Source organism: Manis javanica, chromosome 2 (genome assembly GCF_040802235.1).
Source record: "Manis javanica isolate MJ-LG chromosome 2, MJ_LKY, whole genome shotgun sequence".
Taxonomy (NCBI): domain Eukaryota; kingdom Metazoa; phylum Chordata; class Mammalia; order Pholidota; family Manidae; genus Manis; species Manis javanica.
The window spans coordinates 833,083-857,611 of record NC_133157.1 but is presented as its reverse complement, the minus strand read 5'-3'; the positions used below and the strand labels follow the sequence as shown (position 1 = coordinate 857,611).

At 63.5% G+C, this 24,529-nt stretch overlaps 4 protein-coding genes across 10 annotated transcripts in view; 1 reads left to right on the top strand and 3 right to left on the bottom strand.

Annotated features, from left to right (window-relative positions):
- Positions 1–24,529, top strand: part of LCNL1 (lipocalin like 1) — a 104,387-nt gene that overhangs the window by 34,838 nt on the left and 45,020 nt on the right. The window lies entirely within an intron of this gene.
- Positions 887–6,231, bottom strand: FUT7 (fucosyltransferase 7). 2 transcript variants are annotated; one of them, XM_017675775.3, is made up of 3 exons: positions 3,067–6,231; positions 2,573–2,713; positions 887–2,480 (listed from the first exon to the last, which is right to left on the bottom strand). In XM_017675775.3, the coding sequence occupies exons 2-3, from the start codon at positions 2,583–2,585 to the stop codon at positions 1,468–1,470; spliced, it is 1,026 nt and encodes a 341-aa protein (XP_017531264.2). In that variant the 5' UTR covers positions 2,586–2,713; positions 3,067–6,231; the 3' UTR covers positions 887–1,467. The 2 variants fall into 2 exon arrangements, with proteins under 2 accessions (XP_017531264.2, XP_036863479.1); XM_037007584.2 differs by having other exon boundaries at positions 887–2,417.
- NPDC1 (neural proliferation, differentiation and control 1) lies at positions 6,379–12,144 on the bottom strand. Of its 5 annotated transcripts, none has more exons than XM_037007587.2 (9): positions 11,895–12,144; positions 9,057–9,209; positions 7,831–7,941; positions 7,572–7,745; positions 7,433–7,499; positions 7,274–7,358; positions 7,117–7,199; positions 6,797–6,893; positions 6,379–6,716 (listed from the first exon to the last, which is right to left on the bottom strand). In XM_037007587.2, exons 1-9 carry the CDS (start codon positions 12,004–12,006, stop codon positions 6,663–6,665), a joined length of 936 nt encoding a protein of 311 aa, XP_036863482.2. In that variant the 5' UTR covers positions 12,007–12,144; the 3' UTR covers positions 6,379–6,662. The 5 variants fall into 5 exon arrangements, with proteins under 5 accessions (XP_036863482.2, XP_036863480.2, XP_036863483.2 ...); XM_037007585.2 differs by having other exon boundaries at positions 6,379–6,697; XM_037007588.2 differs by having other exon boundaries at positions 6,379–6,631.
- ENTPD2 (ectonucleoside triphosphate diphosphohydrolase 2) lies at positions 13,635–20,154 on the bottom strand. 2 transcript variants are annotated; one of them, XM_017675786.3, is made up of 9 exons: positions 19,588–20,154; positions 17,671–17,788; positions 16,986–17,136; positions 16,654–16,813; positions 16,348–16,575; positions 15,646–15,900; positions 15,427–15,546; positions 14,377–14,511; positions 13,635–14,251 (listed from the first exon to the last, which is right to left on the bottom strand). In XM_017675786.3, the coding sequence occupies exons 1-9, from the start codon at positions 19,702–19,704 to the stop codon at positions 14,045–14,047; spliced, it is 1,491 nt and encodes a 496-aa protein (XP_017531275.3). In that variant the 5' UTR covers positions 19,705–20,154; the 3' UTR covers positions 13,635–14,044. The 2 variants fall into 2 exon arrangements, with proteins under 2 accessions (XP_017531275.3, XP_036863478.2); XM_037007583.2 differs by lacking the exon at positions 19,588–20,154 and adding an exon at positions 19,156–19,371.

The following is a 24,529-nucleotide window of genomic DNA, read 5'->3' as shown; positions in this document are numbered from 1 at the left end:
CGAGTGGATTCAGGGCCCATACCCAGGAAGGCCAGCGGAGGGCAGGGAGGGCAGACCATGCCCTGGGTGGAGGCAAGGCTCGGGTGTGGCTCTCGTGGTTCCGCCCAGCCCCATCTGCGGCTAGTGGGTGGGAAGGGCAGGCCGGCCATGTCCAGTGTCAGGGTGTACTCTAAACTGAATGGCAGACTTCGGGGGTTGCAGCTCCCCACCTCTCTCACCTCCTTCCTTGGAGGGGGGAGAGGAGATGCCCAGACAGGTGGGTGAGGACATTTCTCAGTCAGCATGTGAGGGGCAGGGCACAGGTCAGGACAGGAAGTCACTGGCAGGCCTTTCCCACAAGCCACTGTCAAGGGGGCGGTTGGCTTCCTGCCTCCACCTGCTGCTCACCCCAACCTGGGGCAGAGATGAGTTTTGTGCCCCTGTGCAGGGGTTGGGCCTGTCAGAGGCCCTGTCAGCACCCAGAGGTCTAGCAACAGCCTCTTCTCCTTCCCCCCATGCAACTGGTCACAAGGGGCTCCCCTGGCTCTACCAGCCACCAGTCAGAGGGAGCCCCGCATCACAAGCCAGTACCTGTCACACCCTGGATCGCCCTGCAGTCTGCGAATGAAATCCCAAGGCCTGGAAGATGGGGCACCTTTGCCACCCACCCCACCCTCACCCCGGTTTCCTACCTCGGTGCCCCCTGCCCTCCAGAGGCGAGGCTCTCTGCCATGGTACCATTGAGCAGGGGCTGAAGGAAGCAGGGAGGGGGAAGCAGAGCTGCAGGGCGGAGGGTGTCTCAGAGGAGCAGGTGGGGTCCCGTCGGGAAAGTGAGGCCTATGTGGCCCACATGATGGGTGGAAGGCAGGTATGTGGGCCCTGCTCCTTGCAGACTGGACACACGCCATTCTTGTTCTTCCTTTATTGGTTGATGCCCCTCCCCAAGTGGACTGCAGGATGCAAAAAGCTGACCAACCTGGTGTGCTTGGCACGGTATCCCTGCCTGGCATGGGTCTGCACGAGGGGCTCTGGCACTGTGGAAGGGGCAGGCCAATGAGCTGCATGCTCCCCGCCAGGGCCCTCTGTTACAGAGGGGCATGTCTGCAGCCCCAAGAGCCCTGCCTCTAGTCTCAGCCCCACATCTGAGGACAGCCTTGACCCCCCCCACGGGATCTGATCAGGGTGGACAGGGAGGTCCTCAGCAGCCCGTCTTCTGACCAGCTGCAACTTGCACCACACTAGCCTCCTCCTGCTGTCATCTCCACCCCCAAACGCCTGCTGCAGTACTCGCCAGCCTCCTCCAGGCAGCGTGCTCAGACCCGCTGCTTCTCCCTCACCCATGCTTCCTGGTCTCCCACCCCAGCCTCAGGGTTAATCTGACAGCTGCCCATGGGGGCCGGATGCCCCATAGTTTGATTTCAACATCCAGCCTCCCACCACACCACCAGCGCCCGGTTGCCCTCCCCTGCCTCCCCCAGCAGCCCAGGCTCAGGCCTGGAACCAGCCCTCCAGGTCATGGTAGACCTGGTCGCGGGGCAGGTGGGGGTAATGGGTGCAGATGGCGCAGAAGCGCTCCCGCCAGTCGCTGAACAGCCTCACACGGAACCGCTCTCGCCAGGCGAAGTAGCCCCGATAGCAGCTCTCATTCATGCCAGCCAGGAAGGCGGCCAGCTCACGGGCTGAGCCGAAGTCATCCACATGCACAAAGGCGTCAGGTGGCACAAGAGCCTCATAGTTGGCCCTCGGGGGCCCCAGCACCACAGGCACAGCACCGGCCGACAGCGCATTGCGCCAGAATTTCTCAGTGATGTAGTCTCGGTGCTGTGAATTCTCAAAAGACAGGTAGAAGAGGTACTGGGCCACAGTGGGCAGCAGGCAGTGGGCACACAGCGGCCGCCTGTGGGCACGGCCAAATACATCCACCCGCAGGTGAGGCGCCAGCTGCCGGTACAACCGCACCCGTGGCTGTCGCTCCTGGAAGTTGCTGACCACCCAGGCAGCCACCCTGGTCTTGGCGGGCAGCGGTGGGGCTGGCCCGTCATGGGGCTCCAGGTAGCCGTAGGGTACAAAGATGTCTGAGTCGCGCCGGTAGCTCAGCACCCAGTTGAAGATGCCTCGGAGGAGGCCGAGGCCGTGGGTATGGCTGGGTGACTCCATTGAGGCCCACACCCAGGGCTGCCCACGTGGCCGCTCAGCCAGGGGCAGGCGGGCCTGCCGCGTCTGCAGCTCGCGGTGGTGGAAGACCACGACATCGGCACTGGCCAGAAGGCTGCGGTTGGTGCTCAGGTGGCAGTGGGCCACACCATAGCTGGCACAGGTATTGCTGGGCAGTTCCGGGGGCCGGTCGGCAAAGGGCCAGTGCCAGACGAGGACAAGCTTGGGCTGGGGCACCGGGGCTCCCCCAGGGGCCCGCCGGAGTAGCTGCAGGAGCCAGAGGGCTGAGAGCAAGGTTGCCCCAGTCAGGCCCCCCAAGGCCCAAAGCCTCCGGGCAGAGCCACACCCTACACAGGACACAGGAAGAGAGGCTGTCTCCTCTGGCTCCCCACCAGCCGCATCCTCCTGCCCCGGGCTTCCCTGATGCCCACTCACTCACCGGCATTCTTCATCCGCAGCTCCCAGAATCAGTCACCCAGGAACCCAAGGATATGAAATCACAGTAGCTGCCAGGCAGAGGTGCCCTGAAATCACAGCTGGGCCCGGTGCCCAGCTGCACCTGGAAGCGCTGTGCTTCAATCTGCCCAAGATGAGAGAAACCAGGTACCTTCCCGCGCCTGCCCCACCCTGCCCTGCCCTGTTGGTGGCTTTTGGCATTACCCACCATCCTCCCCCTCTGCCCAGACAGTCCACCAATGCCATGCTTCACCGCCCCCCATGAGGGCCTTCGGAGAGGCCTGGAGGTGACCAGCTAGGCAGGTGCTCGGGAGGCAGGAGGAGAGGCGGTCCCCTCCCCAGAAGGGCACCAGGGACCTTGAGGACCCATCACTGCCCACCACCCAGGCCCAAGGCACCCCGGATGGCCTGCAGGCCACAGTGGGCCCCAGGACAGTGCCACCCCCACTCTATGGCATTGCCACTTCCCCTGCTCACCAACAGACCAGCTCTGTCCGGGGCTCCCAGACCCTCGCTTAGGGCTGTAGATGTGCTGCGCTCAGCTCTTCGCCGCAGACTGAGGTTTCTCTCGTGGCTTCTGGCTGTGCCGCCCCACCCCACGCCTGCAGCCCCTAGGGCCCCTTGTGCCAGAACTCAGGTTCCCAGACAGGGGTCCATCCCAGGGTCCCACGAGGCCCTAGCACACACCCGCAGCGGGCGGGCACGGGGCTGGGCCTGGTCTCGGGTGGCCTGCAGGCCTGCTGTGCCTTCCTTCTCTGCCCAAGGACTGAAGTGTGCAGGAGCCCCAGGCTGCGGGGAGGCCCAGGGTTCTGGCGGGGCCGGGAAGAGGAACCTGGGGGCAGGGCTGCTCCTGGGGGCTCCAGGTCTCTCCCTGCGGGCCCCACAGCCCAGGGCAGGGTGGGGGCAGGGAGGGGGCTTTCCAGGCTGGAAAGGGAAGGAGTCGGAGTGTCCCTGACGCAGGTGGGCAGGGGGCTGGCTCCAGTGCCAGGAAACGGAGGGCTGAAGTCCAGAGCCCCTCCCCTCCCGCCTACTCCAGCCAGCCTGGAGCCCTGAGGCCCGGAGGCCCTGCTCCTTCCCCTTTTGACAGGTTCCTCTGAGTGGGAGACCAGCAGGCCGGTGCCTTGGACTTCCCTGAGCTCTGGCCGCTCCCCAACCCAGCCCAGGCCCTGTCCCGTCAGCTGCCCTCGCCCCGGCCAGACCCCGGCTTGGTCCTGGACGGGGCCCAGCCCTCGTGGTTAGCGCTTAGGAGGCCTCAGGCTGGTGTCACGGAAGGAACAGCGACCAGGAACAGCCAGCAGGGTCTGCTGCCCTGTCGTCCCAGGGGCCTCCCACCGCCCTGCCTGCCCCGGCTCCTGCCCCTTAGTGGGGACCAAGTGCTATCAGGGCAGAACTGGGCAGCTTGCTGAGCAGAGGCAAGGCCGGGAGGGGGCTGCTGGCCACACAACCTCTTGTGCACACAACATCCAGGTTGGGGGGAGCTGTGGCGTGCGGCAGAAACCATCTGGGGGGCCCAAGGTGTGGACGCAGCATCCAAACCTGGTTCCACACCGGCTGGAGGGGAGTGGGTGGCTGTGCCAGCTCCCCACCACTGCCACCAGCCACCCAATGCTTAGGAAGATGATGTGGTAGCTCTGGGCCTTGGGCCCCACCCTGGCATCTCTTCCCTAGTGGGGGGCCCATAGGAGCCACGCCCTGGCTCCGGGCCTCGCTCAGCACCCTCCTGCGGTGGGCACCCTGCGCGGAGTGGAGGCTTGCAGGAAGGAGCTGATCCTCCCACAGCCTGACGGCAACCTGGCTTCTTGCTGGCAGTGCCCCTGCCCTTCCTGTTGCACAGCCGGGTTGGCCAGGGCCCTTGCCACAGGCCCATCTGTACCCACAGCCTGCTCCCTTCCTGGGTGAATGCAAGGGAGCCCCCCCTTCCCCGGGTCGGCTGGTCCCCCATCCCACATCTACCACTTGCGCTGGCAGCCACAGGGCCCCAAGCTTTGGCCCAGAAACAGGTCAGAATGAGAGGCTCTCAGAGGGAAGAGAAGGTGAGAGCGTGAGTCAAAGGGAAAGCGGGGCCTCATCCTGCACACCCCAGCCTCACGACACCCCGGGGCACGGGCTGGCAGCTCTGCCTGCCAACAAGCTGGCAAGCACCTTGGAATGAGGGACATGCTCTCGCCCAGGGCTGCACCCTCAAGGCTGCTGTAGGGACAGCCTCCCAGGGGGCACCAACGGAAGCTGTAACCCAGAGGGACGGAGGGCAGGCCCTGGCCACAGACCACAACCCCTCATCCCGCCCCAGCAGACAGCACCCAGGGTGGGGGCAAGGGGCCATCCAGCCCCAGCCCCAGGGGAGCCTCAGGGAGAGAGAGCGGAGCCTGGCTGCCCATCCGCCCGCCCATGGTGCGGCCTGAGTACCGGTTGTCCAGGCGTGCCCAGAAGGCCCCCTGGTGGCCGTGCTCCCAGGCAAACGGCTCCTGAGGGGCCGGAGCGAAGGCAGCAGAGGGAGCCAGGCGCACATCGCTCTGGCCCAGCAGGTGTGGCGGGGGCTTCACGAACCCCTTTAGGAAGGTGGACGCACAGAGGCGGGCAGGTGGCTGAGGGGGCCCTCGGCTGGGGAGAGTGGCCAAGGGTGGTGCTGGAAGCAGCAGGGGGCGGCCCTTCCGCCTGGAGACCAGGCAGAGCACGTGGGGCAGTCCAGCCGGTGGCCGGTCCCCTCTCCCATGCCTTCCTTTCCTCCCTGGCTGGGGAGCACCTCCACATCCCTGTCCGGGAGGGGCTCCAGGACCTGCCGGAGCTCCTCCAGGGGCCCAGACTCTGCACCTGCGCTGCCCGTCCCTTCTGGTTCTGCACCAGGACCCACTCCTCTGTGCGGCAGGGGACTCAGATTCCCAGACCAACTTAGCCAGCCACCCAGACTGGCAGGAGGGTGGGTCTAAACTGCAGTGGGAGGGCCCGCCTCCTGCTGTCTGGGCTAGGGGCACCACCCTGCCCTAATTCTGTGCCAAGAGCGGCCTTAGCCCCAGGGTCTTGCTGCGGTGGGAGACATCTCCAAACGGATGTTACCTCAGGGTCTGTGTTGGGGTCTGAGGGTCCCCTTCTGTCACCTATGCCCAGAGGTGACTCCAGGCAGAGCTGACACACAAGTGGGCTTGGGCGGGGTCAGGGCAGAGGCAAGATTAGACTTTCACACCAGGAAAGGTGCTCGCGGGCAGGACCCTGCGGCCGAGGCTGCAGGGCTGTGTAGGGTGGTGGGCTTCTCGCCTGGGACTGGGGTCTCCAGAGTCCCTGCTCACCCAGCCCCCCATTGCCCGCCCATTTGTGTAGCCACAGTCCTTCAGGTCCCTCCGCCTTGGCACGCCCGCCAGCTGCAGGAGCCCAGGGACCGCGTGGACCCTGCAACACACTCACACTTCAGGCCTGTATCCTGTTTCCCCACCTCCCCACCCAGGCAGAGAACGGCAGGGATGGAAGGGTTGGGGGCCCACCAACCGCCTTCTGTATCATACACAGGAGGGGGTCTTTCAGGGAACGGCACTGGCTGCAGACTGGGGCCCTGTATGGCACCCCGCCCCACCCCGGCAGGGACACCAGGGGCGGTGTGCATGAGGGCTGCAGGACAGCGGGTCCTGGGTGTCTGTGGAGAAATAAAGCCTCTGTTCCTCAGCAGGAGATGGGAGGGTCTTGCCAAGCAGGAGCAGATGCCCCCTCTCCCTGGGGGTGTGGAAGCAAGCCCCCGGCCCCCTCCAGGGGCTGTGCACCAGGCCCCACACGGGGGACAGTCTCCAGCACAGCAGGGCCTTGGATCTGAAACGTACTTTAATCGGCTCTGTCTCCACGCTCCCCACCCATGCCTGGTGGCTGGGGCTCTCCCTGCCGCCTTGATTGGGGCCTAGACTGGAGAGGACAGGCAGGAGCGGGGACAGTCCCTGCTACCAGGCGGGCCCTCCCGGCCAGGGGCTCCCAGGCGGAGTGCAGCCGACTGTCAGAACGTGGCCTCTAACGGGAAGCAGCGGCCCTGCAGTCCGCAGCGGGCGGGCGGGGGCCTCGGTCACTGCGGTGGGGGCGCGGGCAGCGAGGCGTGGTCAAACAGTGGGTTCCGCACCTCCATCTCTCCCGTCTGTGGGGTGGGCACCAGGCTGGTCCAGGGGAGGGGCGGGCAGCGTGGGGGGGATCCCCCCAGGAGCTGGTAAGCCCCCCGCCCTGCCACAGCACTCACCGGGGCCAGGCCCGGGCACTCGTACACTGTGAAGTCACCGTCTCCGTTCTCCTCATCCGAGGAGGCTGAGTCAAGGCCCTTGGGTGACTCTTTATGCCTGGGTGAGGGGGTGGCATGGCTGGGTCCTCCTAGACACTCCAGGCACCAGTGGCCCAGACTGGCAGTGGGTACTCAGGGCACATGGACCCCAAGCAGGGGGTGGGAGTGGGGGGCCCTGAGGTGGGTGGACCAGCCCAGGGTGTGGGCAGTAGTGCCCAGGGCAGGGGCGGTGGGCCCAGGGTGGGGACTGCGGGCTCGGGGGTGGGGCAGGGGCCTCTCACCGCTCCAGACACCGCATCTGCTGCCTGTGGTGCTGGTAGTGATAGACCTCAGCGCTGTGTGCTAGCTTCTGGTCCCCGGGCTGCTGCGGGTTGGGGAGGAGGGTCAAGCTGCAGTCCAGAGGGGCAGGGGCAGCAGGGCTGGGGTGGGAACACGCACCGAGATCCTGGGTGTGGTGGGGCAGCTGGGTACCCGCGGGGCTGCGTAGTCAGCCTTCTGGGTCAGGCGGATGTCTCGCTGCAGCCTGTGGGAGTGGAGCCTGAGACCCGTGGGGCGGCGACCCACCTCCCCCACCCGGCCGGTGATCCCCACACTCACCTGCACCAGCAGAGAGTGGCCACAGCCAGGGCAGCCGCGCCGGCCACAGAGCACGCCACCGCGAGCACTGCGGGAACAGGCACAGTGAGGGCAGCCCCGGGGGTGGGGTGGCACCCCCTCCCTGCCCACCAAGACCTACCGAGGGCGAGGCCATCGCCATGCCCACCCTGAGGCTCCAGGGGAGCCATGTGCACGGGTCCAGATGACACAGGGGCACCAAAGGAGGTGCGGGGCGTGGGTGCCGGGGCTCCCCGAGTGGAGGGTAGGCCCAGGTAGGAGCCCTGGTGGCGCTCTGCGAGCCCCAGGGTGGCTGCTGCAGAGAGAAGGCAGGTCAGGACACAGCACCAGGTGGGGCCAGAGGTGACAGGGAGAGGCAGGGGAAGGGGCTGGGGTCTCACCAGGCTCCAGGGGCCGCACAGTGAGCCTCCAGTGCCGTGCCTCCTGCCGGGCTAGCTCCTGGGCCAGGAAGTCAATCTCATCTTCTAGCCTGGGCTGGGCTGGGCTATCCCCTGGGGACAGCGAGGGGCCATCAGGCAGGGAGGACCCCAGCCCCTCCTAGCGGCACAGCTGGCTGGTGGCCTCCCAAGAGGGAGAGGCCCATCAGGGAACCAGTCCTCAGACCTGGGCCACCTCCTCCCTCTGAGCTCTGCCCAGGCACCAGGCGAGGGCCAGGCCCCAACCTTTGGCCCCTGGCCATCTGGTGTTGCCATGGTGACAACTGAGGGCTCTCCCTGTGTGCAGTGGTGTTCCCAGGAAAAGTTTGGGTGGGGGTAAAGGGCAGAGGTGCTAGGAGAATGTGAAAAGTCCAGGGTGCCCCCACCCCGTTACCCATGAAAGGGTGGGCTGAGTGTTGGGAAAAGGCACCACCCCATCCCAATACTTTCTTGGCTGAGGGGGGCAGTGACTCCCCATGTAAGGGGGACCCATTCTGTTCCCCTGCCTCTAACCTCCACCATGTTATCAGGAAGAAGAGAGGCCCACTGCTGAGTGGGGTTGGTGGCTGGGTCCCCCTTGCCCTTGCTGTGGGCTCCAGTCCAGAGGCTCCAGGTACACCCCCACCCAGCCCCGAGAGGGTGCCACCTGCGAGAGCTGTCCTCAGTACCCCTCAGGCCCCCACCCCACGCCCTGCCGGGACTGTTCCTCCGGGAAGCCCTCCTGCCTCCCGGGCTCCAGCATGCCCAGCACCCCTCTGTGATGCCCCATCACACCTGAAGTCACTCAGCATCTGACTGGCCATCCTGACAGGCTCTGGGCTTCGGGTGTGATGAGGCACCCCAGCACACACCAAGTGGACAGGACGAGAGGGCAGTAGAGGAAGGGTGTGCTGGCAGAGAGCCCAGTGGCCCACAGGGTGGGGAAGTGGTGCCTGAGGAGTTTGGGGAGATCCTGTGGAGACCCAGGCCCAGGATCTCTGACCCTGCCTCTCACAGGAGCACCCCAGCATTTCCCCTGGACACCCTTGCCCGGGGAGGGGCTAACTGCTCCAGGCCTCAGCCTACCTCCAGACTCTGGGCCTGTGCTACCTGGAAAGGACCTCCAGGCCACTCCAAAGCTCCGAGGACCAGGGAGCTGAGATGGGGTGGACCTGTCAGGGTGGGGGAAGGAGAAAGGCCACCTTGCTCACCTGCACCAGGAGGCTGGCGTGTCCTGGGCACACAGAGCCCTTGATGGTCCTCCCGGAAAGGCAGAAGGCAGGGCCCACAGACACGTGCACCCGGGGGACACCGTGCCCGCCTCTTCAGGGCACAGTCCAGGCTCCCAGGACAGGCGGCCACATCTAGGAAGGAAGCAGAAGGCAGAGCTGCGTCACAGCCCAGGGGGCCTGCTCGGCCTCTCCCTCCCCCGCGGAGCTGACCAGGCCTCTCCCTCCCCGCGGAGCTGACCAGGCCGGGTTCGGCCATTGTTTTGGACAGGCCCTTCCTCCTGACTGCCAGCCATCAAAACCAGGAAGACAAACAGCCCCAGGACTTATCAGAGCTCTCCTGCCCCACCCACTCCCTAGAGTCCACTTTCCGGGCCTGAGGCCGCCCAGCACTCGCTCTCCCCAGCAGGGCTGTGGGGCCTCCAAACCCTGCCTCCAATCTCAGCATGCCCCAAACCAGCCCTGGATTCTCTGTCCAGGCTGGGGTCCCCGGGGAGGGGGCAGGTCTCCCTCTCTGACTCAAGGGCAGCATGAGATGCTGGCCACCCACCTCCCCCACCACGTTGGAGCTGCCCCCCAAGCCCCATCATGCCATCCCACAGCCTCAGAGAGCAGAGCCCAGGACAAGGGCGCGGCCTGGAGGACAGTCACGCTGCACCATGTCTAGCCTCTAGCTAGTCCCTGGCACGGAGCAGCCGTTGTGTTGCGGAGACCTGAGATGAAGCCAGCAAGTCTCATTTGCTCTGGTTACAGAACCCAGGCTGAGGTCACTCCCACAGCCACACTGCCAGGGACTGGGGAGTGCCTGGGACTTTGGGCCAGAACCAGTTCCTGATTTGGGGCCCAGCACACACGTCCTGTACACACAGCCAGTGTATCCCGTCCTGATGCTGGGGAATGGAGGGCAGTGTCCCTCTCTGCCTCAGTTTCCCCTCTGTGTCATCTGCAAGCTAGGGAATGTCTGGAGGCCTGAGATGCTGGCCCCGGTCGTGCAGCACCAGAGCCAGGAGAGCCAGGGGAGAGCCAGCGGGACGGTCAGTCCTGCAAGGGGAAGAGGAGGCCCTTTCTCCAAGCCCAGCTCCTGCCTCACGCTGCAGAAGGGCCACTGGGACCCAGGGCCGTGACATACGGGATCGGGGGTGACCAGCTCTGTCCTCCAGATCTTAGTTGGCTCGACTTGGTCTCCTTGGTAACTTGACAGTCACACCTGCCGGCTGTAGGCATCCCTGCTGGAAGTTCCAGCACACCTGCTGCAGGTAGGCAGAAGCTCTCATCCCAGGGACCGCTGTCCTGCAGAGACTGGGTCAGCAGGCACCGGTGTCGGTGAGCTGGGCCCAGGCCTCGGGTGAGTTAAACATTAAGCCTGTGCCAGCAGGTCTGACTGGACCCCACCCAGGAGCTGGGGATATGAGGAGCCAGGCAATTCCTGCCCCTGGTGCTGAGAACCCAGGGTGCACCAGGCCAAGGCAGGGGCCTGAGGGGCAAAGCTGGCTCCGGTGTCTAGGTTCCAGGGGCCTCTCTACACCCCCAGGCCCCTGGGCCCAGGACATGGCTGCTACCTGTACAGACCTGGGAAAGGCCACTCCAGCCTCGGGTGCAGAAAGATGTCTGGAAAGAGTGCAGCTGGACAGTGGGTGGCCCCCCATCCCATACCCAGGCCAGCATAAAGCCTATGAACAGCTGGGATGGCGCCCACCCACCTCAGGGGCACAACAGCAGCTACAGCCCATTTCCTCAGGAGGCCCTACCCTGTACGCCCTGAGCTGGGCCCTCAGCAGGCAGCCTCCACCATCCCTGGCCAGCCACGCTCCGGCCCTCAGGCCTCTTTGGGAGCCTCCCCTGATCATGCCAGCATCCTGGATGGACTGCTGCCCCGCCCTGCTCTAGCCTCTAAAGGCCACACACACAGAACCACATTGCCCAGGGTAGTCTCCCAGCTGTACCTGGTACCAGTCACTGAACTTGTCCATGCCTCAGTTTCCCCATCTGTAAACGGGTTAAGAATAGTACCTCTCCTATGGGGCTGCCAGGAGAACTGGGTGACTACAAGGGCACGAAGTCTGCTAGTGCAAACCCCTAGCAGGGGGTGCGTTGGATCCTGGGCTCCTGTAGACCTTCCCTGCCTTTACCCCAGTGCCCATCTGGGAAGCAGGGAGGTTTCCTGGGATCCTGGACTCATGGCTCTCTACCCAGCTCTCTAGGGGGTGCCCCTCAACCCCTAGCACAGAAGACAGAAAGGCGCGGTCCTGCAGGACACAGGTGGGAGAGGAGGTTCTGAATCTGGGAGCCTGTTGCCCCCACTTAAGCCAGAACAAGACCCTAAGCCTGGGACAAGCTGCCAAATACCCCACGAAACTTCAGACACCGCCATGGCAGCAAAGCGAGGCGCCGGCCAAAACCACCGAGACGTGGGGACAGGCCGACCAGCGCCGCGACCCTGACCCCGGGGGACACCGGCAACAAGGCCAGCAGGCCGCCGGGGCCAGGCCCGCACCCGCGGCGCCCGAGACGCAGACACACCGAAGCGCGCACAACACAGGCTGCCGGCAGCAGGCCCACCGGGAGAGCGCTCTCCTGCGACAGACACAGACCGGCGCTCGCACCCAGAGACAAAGACTTCAGGTTCGCCGCCAGGAACCCGGGCAGCCCCGGCCGGCCAGGCCTGTTTACCCCGTCCCGGCCGAGGTGGGGCCGGGCCCGCGGGGCCTACGGCGAGGGCGGCGGTGGGGAGGGAGACGGCGCCTCCGCCCGAACCGACGCCCAGCCCGGCGACACCGGCCCCGGGGCGCCCCGGGGCCTGCGCCGAGGGCGCTGGCTCACCCTGACGGCCGCCGGCGGCACCGCGCAGGGCCGCGCCGAGGACGAGGCCGGAGAGCAGCAGCCGCAGCAGCCGCAGGTGCCGCGGGGAGGGCGGAGGGACCGGCGTCGCCATCGTTCAGCGCCACCGCCGGGGCAGCATGGCACCGCGCGGCCCGGGGCTCGGCGCGGGCTCCGGACTCCGCGTCGGGAGCAGGGCGGCGGCGGAGCAGGACGGAAGGAGGCGGCGGCGGCGCTGACGCTGCGGCAAAGGATCCGGGATGCAGGCGCGGCGGCCAGAGGCGCGCGCGGAGAGTGCGCCTGCGCGCTCCACCTGCGGGGGCGGGACGGCGCCTCCAGGCCGCCCCCGCCCCCTCTCCCTCCAGGTCTGAGCCCCCAACCCAACCTAGGCGTCGGGGTGCTTCCTCCTCTGCGGCCGGGACAGCCGGAACCTCCTCTGTTCTCCACAGATCGGCCTGGGAACTGGCCGAGGGCGGGCTTCCACGGGATGCGCTTGCCCCGAGCCCTCTCCCAGGCTGACTTCCAACTCCCACCCCACCCCCCACCCTGCTCTAGCCGAGGAACTGCCTGGGTCTGGAGGCGCAAGCACCCAGGAACACGGGGACGCCAGGAGCACACACATGTACAGGTGCACAGGGATGCACAGGGATGCCCCAAATGCACCAGCCCTCAGAGACGCACGGGGGAAAGCAAACATGCAGAGAACTAAGCTGGAATGGGGTGGCCGCTCTCAGTAAGGCCGCCAGGGGGCAAGAGTGACCGGGAGGTGCTGATGAGAACCAGCTGGGAGCTGTCCACGGTCCCCAGGTGACAGGTGACTGCTCCGCCCCCTGGGGCCCCACCAGCTCCTATGATGCACCTCCTCATACTCCACCTGTGGCCCCCGGAGAGTACGCCCACTCCAGCCCAACTGGAAGCCTCCCTCTGGCTGACGTCACTGAGAGGACAAAGACGAGCCCACCCCCAGCGCCCGTTCTCTTCAGCCCTTTGAGTCTCAGAACTGCGAGCCCTGGGTTTTGTGAAATGTCCCAAACCGGGGCAGAAGTCGTGGTGGGGAGGGGGGTTATTAGAATAATGACAGCCATCCTCCCCAACAGGGCCTTGGGCGGACAGAAATAGTGCCTGAGCTCACTTCCCAGAAAAGGCTGGGCGGGAGGCTGGGGGGTCGGTGAAGCCAAGACCACGCTTCCCCACGCTCAAGGAAACTGTGCTTCGCCCGCCGAAGCCGCAGGTGCGGGACGCTCGATGCCTCTTGCGGACGTACCGGGGCAGGAGGGGAGTGGTGTCCCTGCGGGACTGCTCGCCTCCAGAGCTAGTCTCTTTGCAAGACTCATTCCTCGGGCAACGAGGCCCTGCGGCCCTCCTGGCCCTGATCTCAACACCCTCCCACACCACCTCCTGTTGAGGCTTTGCTCCTCCACCAGCGTCTTGGAGGACGGGTTGCACCCTAGGCAGCCCCCTTGCCTCCCACCCCTGAAACTCCAGAGCCAGAGCCCAGATTTCAGTCTGGCCTAGGTCCCTGTTGCAGACCTGGGGGTGCTGCAGGGGCTCTGCCAGCCAGGGGAACCGGGCACTCTCTCTTAGGCTAGCCACTGGCGGCTGCTCAGGGCACAATGGCGCAGCAGGGGATCCGGGTGGACACCTCTGGCCAGGAGAGGAAGGGGGTAGGAAGAGTAAACCCAACCCCAGGACCAGGAGCGATGGCAGCAAAGAGGCCCCACCCCACGAACATGCTCTCCGCTGTTCTAGGAAGAACTTTTTATTACAAAATTATTACAAGTAGGCACTGGTCTGGCTCCCAGCCGTGGGCTCTGGCCGCCCCCTAGTATCGACCTTGACTCCGGAGGGAGAGGGTGGTGGGCTCTGAGGGCTCCCCGCTCTGGAAACCTAGCCCTGCAGTCACAGGCCCAGGGGGGCAAGTTGTCTGCACCCCAACTCCAGGGAGCAGGAGGCCTTGAGACAAGCCAAGGGCAGGAGGTCGCAGGAGGGGCTGGCTTCGGCTCCCTCCGCACGCCCCCGGGCCCTGGGGGCGTGGGCGCCAGAGTCCCGGTCTGGGTCCGGGGCTGCATTAGGGGCCGAGATGCTGAGGGTGAGGTGCGCGGGGAATGGGGGACGCGGGGATGGGTGGCCTGGGCACTGGCACCGGCGCGCCTCTAGATGGCGCTCGGCGACGACTTGGCAGAGCGCGCCTGGAGCAGCAGCAGGACGAGCGCGGCCAGGAGCATGGCGGCGAAGAGCAGGAGGAGCGCGACCCAGGAACTGAAGTCCGTGCCCTTACGCAGCCCCGGCGGGTCAGCGGGGATCAGGTTGGTCAGGTTCAGCATGTAGCCGAGCGCCCAGCCGACAGCTGTGTCCCCCGCCTGCAGGCGAAGGTCGCGGCTTCAGCCTCCATGCCGCCCGGAGGCCCCGCCCCGTCTCAGCTCAGGCCCCGCCCCTCGCACCGCCCGGGAGGCCCCGCCCCGCCGCCTGGGCTGCCTTCCCCCACCTTCTTCTGGAAGGTCACCCCGCGGAAAGCGCGCTCGTCAAAGCCGTATCCGAGGCTCAGCAACTGCAGCACGAACATGGCCCCGGCGCAGTAGTCGGGCAGGCGGGCCCCCTCCTTCGGCGCCCGAGCCTGCAGCTGGGACGCAGGTGGGGGACAGTCGGGTCAGCGACCACCTAAGGTCTCAGCCAGATGGGGCAGGGTGGCCGGCGGCGTGCGGCACCCCTACCACCCACACACACGGGCAGTGCAGGGCTAGAGACCACGTCAGAGGGCGCAGAAAGACGGAGGGGGCCACCCCCAGGCAGGGCTGTTCCCTTGGAGAACAGGGTGACTGTTGGACGGCGGCCAGTGCCTGTGCCTGGGACGTGCACCTCCAGCAGGCAGTACGGATGACCTCCCAAGGGGTAGAGGGCCACGGCAGCCTTGGCACAAGGTCAGGGGGACAGAAGCTCCGAGCTGGAGCCCAGGTCCCTGCACTTGCCCCCTGCCCTGGCACTTCCCCCACTCCCTACTAGACAGGGAGGATAGGAGGTCTGTGTCACCACAGAGCCCTTAGACGTGCCTCACTCTCCGCATGCCCAAACCCCTCCATCCTCCTTTACCTAGCAAAGCCCAGGTACCTGGAACTGTCTTTACCTGCTCCCTGCGCCCCCACCCGCCCCCCAAGCCCTGCTCTGAGTCCAGCTTCTACCCTGATCAGCCATTCTCACCTACACTCCCCAGCCACAGGCCTCTCTGCCCCTGTCTGCTCCATGCTCCCAGCTGCCACAGGCCCTTCGCACTGGCCGTCCCCTCTGCCCTCCAGACCTTGGTCCTAGGGTCAGGCCTAGGGGAGTTCTGCAACCCCATCTCACATGGTTCCCAACTTGCCATAACTTAGCCACTTTTCGAGTCTGAATAGCAGTCTCTCCCCCACCATAGTGGGTGCTCAGAGAGGCCTGCATCTCCCTCTGCTTGTAGAGCAAACAAATGATGGGGACACACCATGCAGCTGGCTGAGCACCCACCCCCACCCACCGTGCAGGCCTGGAGGAGGGGCGGCAGGCTCACCTCATCCCATGTCTGGTTGCAGACGGTGGCCACGGCTGCCTCCAGCTGCTGTAGGGTTGCCACAGGGAGCCCCATCACCGTCCTCAGGAAGTCCACAGTGTAGAAGAAAGCAGAGAAGGCCTGTGGGAGCAGGGCAGTCAGACCCACCGCTCTGCAGCCACTGCCATGAGCTTGGCTGCTCGGCAGTCGGGAGGCCTCCACCCCGGCGCCTGGACTCACGATGAAGTTCCCGGCCACAGGGGGCTGGAAGACGCCGTTGAAGGAGCACCGGGAGAAGCGGCAGGAGGAGAAGCTGAAGAGCCCCGAGACAAGGTCCCGGCAGAGGGCCAGGCTGCTGCTCCCAGACAGGCCGACCGTGGCACTGCTGTTGTAGGAGTGGGGCCGCAGGGACGAGGTGCACGGCGACTCATACACCTCCCCCAGCAGAACTCGGGTGGAATAGCCCTTGGGCCAGCACGGGTGGGAGCTGTGATTCTGGCAAAATGACGAGGGTGCAGGTGGCACCACCCCCACTCCCAGCACTGCCCCCCCCACCCTGGACACTCAGACAGCCTCCCCAGAGGACCATCCTGATGAATCTCCCACAAGTGCCACTTGGGTGACATTGCTTCTGTGCTCAGGAGTGACCCATGGCTCCCCATTGCCCCTGGACAAAAACCAAATTCGCTGGCCAGGCACCCCAGACCCTCTGAGACCTGGCCCTGGCCCTCCCTTCTCCCCAGCCAGGCACTTGCCAGGTCCACCCACAGCCACTGGGCCTTTGCTCATGCCGGATCCCCCCCCACCTGTCCGTCTAGCTGGCTTTGGTTCTGGCTACCCGGAGAGGCCTTCCTCGGTACGGCCGCTGCCCAGGCTGTTCTGGGCAGCGGCCCCCATCCCCCCCCTCACCCTCCGAGAGAACACAGTGGGCGGGGGGGGCACCTGGAGTGCACTGGCCAGCAGCCTCCGAAGGACTTGGTCACGGCCATAGCAGAGGAAGCTGTGGGTGTAGACGCGGTAGTGCTGGCCGTACAGCCGCAGCTGGACCTCGTTGGCCGGATCCTCAGCTGGGCTGGCCGTCTCAAAGGTGATCTGTGTGGAGGCGCCCCCCAGGTCCATGGCCCCCAGTGTCCCCTTCCTTGGCCGGAACCACCGGCCCACCCAGCCGTACTGTAGGGGGTAGAAGCTAGTGTTAGTGAGTTGGGGATGCCATGCCCACTGGCTCACTGGGCTGGCTGCCAGGCCTACCTTGATGAAGTTCTCCAGCAGGTAGTTGGCAGTCACCCAGCCAAACACCCCCTCATCCTGGCCCGAGAGGATGCGGGCACCACGGAAGTCAAATGGGTACTGGGTCAGTGTCCGCGTCACAGCTGTAAGCACGTTGGCTGAGGCCTCAGGGCTGGTCAGGCTGTGGCACAGGAAGGACTCTATAGAGCACCCTTCCCAGGGGCTGTGATCCTGCTGCTGGGGAGCACTGGCCCAGCTCTGACACAGAAGGCACGTGGGGTCCACCCTGTGCTGAGGCACTGAGGGGCCCTGGAGCCAGGAAGGCCAGGCCTCAAGGCAGGTGGCATACTCACTTGAGCAGGCGCATGCCCGCGGTGGCCCCCAGGTAGAGGGGTGTGCCCTGGTGCCTCTCCTTGGGCACATCCTGAAGTGCCTGGTCCAGGCATTCTGCAAGAGTCTGGCCAGCCTTGGAGGGATTGTCTGCGTAGCTAGAGATGCCCCCACCTAAAGAGAGGACGCAAGATGGGCCCACACCTGGCGGGCAGTCCCCCTGGGGGCCATCTGCCAGCAGGGCTTGGGGGCTTGAGTTCCTATACCAGGTGGCAGCTTAGACACACCTTCCCACTTCCTCAGAGACACCCAGTCCAAGACAAAGGGGACTACCAGCATGCCACCCACAGTCTTAGACTGCCACAGAGCCAGGGGGATGTGTTCAGGTGCCAGGACAAAGTAGTGGGCATTGTCAACCCGGCTGAGCCTCCCAGGGGGCCTGCCTGGGTGTTCCAACAGCCCCGGACTTGTCCTGCTCTGTCTGGGATGTAGCCAAGGCCCAAACCTTTCAGCCGCTACCTGGGGCTTTCTTTCTGGAGTGGAGCTCCTCCCAGGCCCCGGGGCCCAGCCTGTGTGTTGTGTCTCCTGCAGCTCCTACAGGGAGTGGCCCTACCCAGCCTCAAGTAGAGAGGTCTGACTGCTTAGGCTGCAGAGGCTGCAGGGGACACCTGAGGCACACAGTGAGTGGAGTGCTCAGGGGACCCTCACCGCGCACATCACAGGAGCTGTGCTGGCCCACAATGCCCGTGTCATTCTCCTTGTCCGCAGGCCACTTGTAGACAAACATGGACGTGTGGGAAGAACCAGCATCCAGGACGATACCATACTGGGGGGTGGAAGGGGGGCAGTCTCAGGGGTGGCGGCGGGAGGCCTGAAGGCCGCCTCTAGCTCCCCCAGCACTCCACTGCACCCCACCCCTCCCCACCCTGGGCAAGGTCCTGAGGCTTCCAGAAGACCAGGGGCAACTGTGGAGACACAGGTTGGCTTGGGGGGAGTGCGGCAGGCAGGGAGAGGTGGCCAGGAGCCTCCGCGCCTTTCCCTGCAGGACCTTCCCGCAGGGGCACCCTGAGGGGCTGCGTCAGGGTCAGAGGGTCCTGGGGTCACCCTTGGAGGTTCCCAGGCTCAAGATGAGCCCAACTGCAGGCGCAACCCTGCCACTCACTCTTCCTTCCTCCTCTGTCCCCACCTCTGACCTCAGCTCAACCTGACCATGCGGAAGGAAGGGCTCCAGGAAGAAGGCTGGCCAAGGCCCAGCAGGGAGCCAGGAGCCTTGCTGACCCTGCCTGAAGATGCCCCCTCCCAGGGCCTTGAGTCCAGCCATAGGGAGAGCTGCATGGGCCATGCAGCTTGGACGAGGTCAGCACCCAGCCTGCAAGAGCCACTTGCCAGCATTTGCCCCCAAGGGCTTAGATTCCAAGGGTGGGGGTGGGGCTCTGGAGGAGAGGCCCTCCTGAGCAGAGAAAGGGGCTGTTCCAGTCTCCCCACCTCCCAGCAGGGCGCTCCAGCTTCCCCATCAGCACTAGCAGGCCAGCCGTCCATTCTACCCCACCCCCACTCGAGGTGGGTGGTCCCCCTTGACTACAGAGCGCACACACCTGCCACCCCCCATCCTGGGCCCCACTCCCAAGGGCTGGCTCACAGGTCCAGCAAAGGGTCCCCAGGAGCCTGCGGGACTCCTGGAGCCCCCAGTCTGGCAGGAAGACCACCCCAGCCCCTTTAGGGCCAGCCGGAGTCAGAGGTGGACTCCACACCGTCAGGGCCACCAGGGGAGGGGTCCCTGGGTCCCAGAGCCTGCGTCACCTGATCTGGGCCCAACCCGGAACTGATGCGTCCCTGGGGACTGCCCTGGGCGCGGTGGGTGGGGCGCGCCCCGGGGCTGCATCACGGAGCAGAGGCACAGCCTCTCGGCCGCGCAGGTCGTAGGCTCCGCGGCGGCGCGGCGAGCGCGGAGTTCCCAGGACTCGGGCCTCCAGCCCAGCGTCGCGGCGAAAGCGCCGCCGCCGCCCTCTGGCCCTGGCCAGGACCGGCGCCGGGACTCCACCCGCCAAGCCGGAGGGCAGCGCGGGTGTGGGTCCCAGGCCGCCACGCGGGCCCCGCCTGGCCCTGCCCGGGTCCGAGCCTCTCCCGCCCGGCGCCCGGGCCTGGGCCCGCTGCTCCGCGGACCGCGGCGGCGCCCGGTGTCCGAGCATGCACCTTGAGGGCGGGCGGCTCCCGGACGTCGCGGGTGGGGATGCACAGCAGCAGGAGGCCCGCGAGGCCCGCCGCGGCCAGCAGCAACGGCGACAGCAGCGGCAGCATCTTCCCGGCCATGGGCGGTCGCGCGGGCGGCGAGGCGCTGACGGAGGGGCGGCGGGGAGCCGGGAGGCCGCGGTCCCGGGGCCGCGCCGTAGGCGCCCGGGGCGGGGCGCGGACGGGCTCGGTCCACGGCCGGCCACGCCCCCTGGCGGACTGACGAGCCGCCCCGCCCGCCGCCGGGCCCGCCGCGAGCGCAGGTGAGGGAGGCAGCGGCTGACTCACCGCGCCGCCCCAGCCGGAGCACCGGCGGCGATGGCCCACCCTCCCCCTTCCTGCCTGCGCAGCCCCGGCGACTCACCTCCCACCGGTGCCCCAGCCCCTGGTACTTACGGGACAGGGTCTGCCTGTGGGAAGTCGGGGTTCCAACCTGGCAGGACCTGGAGAGCCCCCAGCCGTCTCCCTGGGAGTAACGGCGTGCCCCGGGGTGTGGAGCAGGGGGCCTGGCATGGGGTGAGGGCGCTGGGCCGGGCCAGGAACCGGAGGCCCAGACCTGAGAGGCCGCGCAGCATGGAGACACACTTAGGTCACGGCCCCAGCACCAAGGTGACAAGTGAGGGCACAGGGAGAGAGCGTCAGGATAGCCACAGTTCCCCAGTCCCGCGGGAGAACCCGAGCCCAGGTGGGCTCGGGGCCGGGGGTGCAGGAGCCTGGGATGGGGAGGCCAGGGGCCTTCCAAGGACGGCAGCAGGAGGCATTGAGGGTCCTCCGGCCAAGCACTCGGGCCCCGGGATGCTGGCTGGGCTGGGTAAGTGCCCAGCAGGCCACAGAGTCCCAGCCCTGCCCCCTCTGCCATACCATACAAAACGTCTGTCCTCTATGCTTTGACTCCCCACAAACCCCATGTGCCAGCTTGGCCAGGAGCCACCCCCACTTTGTGCCCTGAGCAAAATGAGAATGCCAGCAAGAACCCCAGCCGTAGTGTCGGGGGAGGGCGTTGTGTATTTCCCTGGGTCTTCGTCCCCGCCGCAACAAAGAATTGAAGGGCAGAGACACAGTAGTGAAAAGCAGAGGAAAAGTATTATTTAAAGTTATTTAAAGAGAGAAAAAGTGCAGCCGGCAACCTCAGCTAGGAGAGGCGCCCTGAAGGGTTGGAGAGAGATTAAAAGGTTACGCACTTAGTGCAGGCAACCTCAGAGAGAGGAGCACCCCAAAAGGTTGGGGGTTCCCCCTTTTAAGGATTCTTCAGGAATGTGACCATGGGCTGGGGGTGCAGACTTGTTAAGTGTAGGGCAGCAGGGAGCCCTGTGGCAAGACCACCCTGGAATGCCAGGCCTGGGGGCAGGGAGGTGGGGACGGAAGGGCAGCCTCCCCTGGGAGCAGGGGCTGGGCAGCACCCTGGCGGACGGAACCAGCAGGGACAGCTGGGCTGGGACTGCTGCCCGGGCTGAGGGTCTGATGTCACGGGCCAGCAAAGGCGCTTTTCTTCCAGCTCGAGGCTCCGGCAGGAAGGGTAGGGGCGCTGGAAAGGCCCTTGGCCTCCTCAAAGTGCTATCTGGCTGGGTCCCAGAAGAGTCTCTGGATGCAGCCAGCCTGGCCCTCTCCTGCCCCCCTTCCTTCCACCGGGGAGAGCCTGGAGGAGGGAGAGGCCTCAGACCCGGCTGAAAGCAAGAAACAAAGGCTGCCTGGAGGGGCCCCTTGCTGGAAAGGGCAGGAGACAAGGGGGGCTGCAGCCCATCCCCTGCGATGCCCCCACCCCCCGAGACCCAACCTCACCCTGCTAGATCCAAGTGGGGCTCTGTGATGTTCTGGGCTGGCCTTGGACGGAACCCTAGAAGGTCTGAGAGGGTGGGGCAGGGGAGCGCAGGCTTGGACTTTGCCCTTCGGGGAGACAGGTTCCTGGCAGGGGCCCCGGATCAGCCTGGGAATGAGAAGGGAGGAGGGCTGCGAGTGAGTTCTCTCCTAGACTGCCCTAGATGGTAACGCCCGCTCTCGCCCGGAGACAGTGGGGAGTGCGGGTCCTGCAAGGCAGCTTTGGGGCCCCTGAGGCGGAGGCTCTGGGAACTTTGGTGGGAGGCTTGGCCCTGGCTGCAGGCAGAGGCCACCCGGAGAGGCTCTAGCCCTTCCAGGGAGGGGACTTTCACCGAGGCCTGCAGAAATCTTGGCTGCCTCTGCCTCCGTTTGCTTGTCAGAAGCCAGTGTCTTGCGGCTGAAATACCTTGACAGGTGAAGGCCCTCCCCTCGCCACTCCCATTCTTCAGATGCTCATTCAGTCATTCAACAACGCTTGCTGAGTACCTCCTGTGGGCCAGAGGCACACCAGACTCTAGTGCTCGCGCACTGTCCCTGAATTCCACAGGGTGGACATGGGGGAGGCCCACCCACCACCTGTCCTGGGGAGGGCAGACCTGTCAGAGGCTCCCGGGGAGGCAGGGAGAGAGTGTGCTGCCTTGAGACCTAAAGACGCAGCAGAGCAGGCGCGGCGCGCCCACGGGAACAGGCTCCTGCCTTAGCACATCGGAGACCCCTTGGCAGCCCCAACCAGAGAGCTCCACGTGTGGATTTTGTGCTTGTTACTTTTCTTTATAGTTTTACACCTTGAAGCATCTCTACATAACATATATATTGTTTCTCCTGGTTTTCAGACCATGTTTTAAATACCAGACATACTGTTGTGCAGTTTGTGCCTCTCACGTTGTTATTTTTGAGACGTGTCCAGGTTGACATTTGAAGTTGTCACTTCTTCATTCTGGTAGCTGTGGTGCTTTCTGGAGTGAGCTCGGTACACCAAAGCTCACACACCCCGTGGGCACAGAGGGGCTTCCGGCTTCAGGCAGCTGTTGCTACGGCTGCTCTGTGGGCGCTTGCAAGCAGTGCTCCAGGGAATATCCTAGCAGCCAGCTGGTGGTTGTAGTGTATGTGTGTGTTCAGCTTCCCCAGCACACAGCATATTGTTTCCAAAATGATGTGTCACCTGGCACTGTTGAGAGCGTGCGTGACCATTCTGCATCCTCACCAACATTTGGTATTGTGCAACACGCAGGTCTGGGAGAAGCTGTGAAGATGGAACCTCTAAAAGTGTATTGGTTCTTTCTGTGTCACTCAGAGGGGCTTTCATACCTTCCATGGGGTGCCTGATCTTTAGTCCATCTTCTAGGGACTTTATTTTATTGCCTCGCAGGCATTCTTTAAGTATATTCCTGACTTTGGTCCTCTGGCGGTGAAAGCTTGGAAGTTCTGAATCAGTCCAATGTACCCACTTTCAGCTCTGTCATTCCCATTCGGGGTCTTCTTTGAGTAACGGACTGTGAGGCCGTGAGGTCTCCTGTGTCACTTTCTAAAGGTCTTACTCTTACCGGTTGCAAGCCTTTGACCCACCTGCGAGAGGTTTCCACGTTGGATGTGAGGAAAGGGTTCCAGTTCCCATCTCCCCACAGGGAGAACCGGCTGTGCCAGCGCCTGAGCACACAGGCCGGCCTTTCTGGCCCGATGTGGGCCGCAGGGTTCTCCCCGGCCTACGCTCACCCCCTCTGGGCGTTCGCCCAGCGGCCTCATCTCTGGGAAGAAAGTCCCCTCCTTTTCCTGGCGCTCTTATCTCTTCCGCGGAAATTTGAGAACAAGCTTACCAAGGTCCTTGGAAAACCCTGATGGCATTGCAGTTGCAGTTATGTATATTCAACCTGTACACCAATTGGGTTGTGAAAATTTATAAAAGGAAACTCACTAAAATGGGGCCTGGAGGCCAGAACGTAGTCCTTGAGGTCAATTACAGGCAGAGGCTGGGTCTCAGGCTCCCGAAGGGGAACCTGCGGGCACTGCAGTGCCTTCTGGGCACCCCCGGCCTGCAGCCGGCGGCAGACTCAGCTCGAAGCCAGCGCTTCCCCGGCAGACTTCCCTTCTAAACCCCCCTCGGCTTCCTCCTCCAAAAAGAATGGCTCTCTCCTCACTCAGTGGGACGAACCTGTGTGGTTTTTGTCAGTACTCGCTTGTCCCAAATTGCAATTCTTTGCTATTCCCGAATAAACTCATTTTTGCTAGTAAAATCACTGACTGTTTTATTTTTAATGAACATCTCTAAAATATCGAGTTTTTTAACCCAAAAACCTGGTTTATTTATCCATTTACTTTGGCTTCTTGTAGGCCTTTCAAGAAACATTTAAAATAATATTCTCCTTAAAGGTCTTGCACATTTTTCTTGGATTTAGTACTTGGTACTTAATCTGTTACTGTTTTAAATTGAACTTTCTCAGGACTTTTTGTTTGTTAATACAAATTCAATTAATATTCATTTTGTTATCACCACATAGAGTGGGAACTCTTGTTCTTGGCCCAGAGATGTCAGTGGGACCAATTCTAATTATTTATGAGTAAAATTTTGAATAAAATTGACCCTAACAGGCATTACAATTTTATTTCTGATCATAAAAGAGATTGCTTTTAACATATCACCATTAAGTGTAATGTTTGCTGAAGGCTTTTTTGCAGATTATTAGTTTACAAAAATTCTAAAAAAAAACAAATGTAAATTGACACCAAGTCTTACTGAATGCTTTTTCTGCATCTCTTGAGGCAATCAGATGATTTTTCTGATTAATCCGTGAATGTTATGAGTTACAAGAAATTTTAAAATATTAAACTAGTTTTGTGCCTTGGGATTAACCCAAATTGGACAAACTGTATCGTTAAAAACAAAAGTAAACAAATGAGGCAGCATCAGACTTTTTTTTTAAAAAGCTCTCGCACAGCAAAGGACGCCATCAGCAAAATGTAAAGGCGGCCCGCTGCATGGAGAAGGTATTTGTAAATGATAGATCTGATAAATGATAGATCTAGATAGATGTATTTAATATCCAAACTCTGTGCAGAACTCATATCAACACCAAGACCAACAAATAATCTTATTAGAAAATGAACAGACAACCTGAATAGACATTTTTCCAAAGAAGACAACCAGATGCCAACAGGCACATGAAGAGATGGCCCGCATGGTCAATCACCAGGGAAACACGAATCTAACTGCCAGGGGCTCGCCCTTGCCTCACGCCGGTCGGAAACAGTTACTGTCAACAGCACAAGGAGCAGGTGCTGGCGAGGACGTGGGGGGAAGAGAACCTCCCTGCACTGCTGGTGGGAATGTGAACTGGTGCTTTCGCCATGGAAAGTAGTATGTAGGGTCCTCAAAAAAATAGGAACTAGAAATAGCATATGACCCAGCAATTTCACTTCTGGGAATTTACCCAAAGAAAACAAAATCACTAATCCAAAAAGATACATGCATCCCTATGTTCTTTGCAGCATCATTTACAGTAGCCAAGATATGGAGGCAGCCGAGTGC

Coding starts and splice junctions, on each gene's coding strand:
- NPDC1 (XM_037007585.2), bottom strand. CDS start 12,006: ATGGCGACGCCGGTCCCTCCGCCCTCCCCGCGGCACCTGCGGCTGCTG. Junction 7,942..9,056: donor ACGCCAGCCTCCTGGTGCAG/GTGAGCAAGGTG, acceptor CGCTGTCCCCAG/GGGATAGCCCAGCCCAGCCC. Junction 7,500..7,571: donor TGGCGATGGCCTCGCCCTCG/GTAGGTCTTGGT, acceptor CTGTTCCCGCAG/TGCTCGCGGTGGCGTGCTCT.
- ENTPD2 (XM_017675786.3), bottom strand. CDS start 19,704: ATGCCAGGCCCCCTGCTCCACACCCCGGGGCACGCCGTTACTCCCAGG. Junction 16,814..16,985: donor GCGGGCATGCGCCTGCTCAA/GTGAGTATGCCA, acceptor CCTGTGCCACAG/CCTGACCAGCCCTGAGGCCT. Junction 14,252..14,376: donor GGGTGACCTTCCAGAAGAAG/GTGGGGGAAGGC, acceptor CTTCGCCTGCAG/GCGGGGGACACAGCTGTCGG.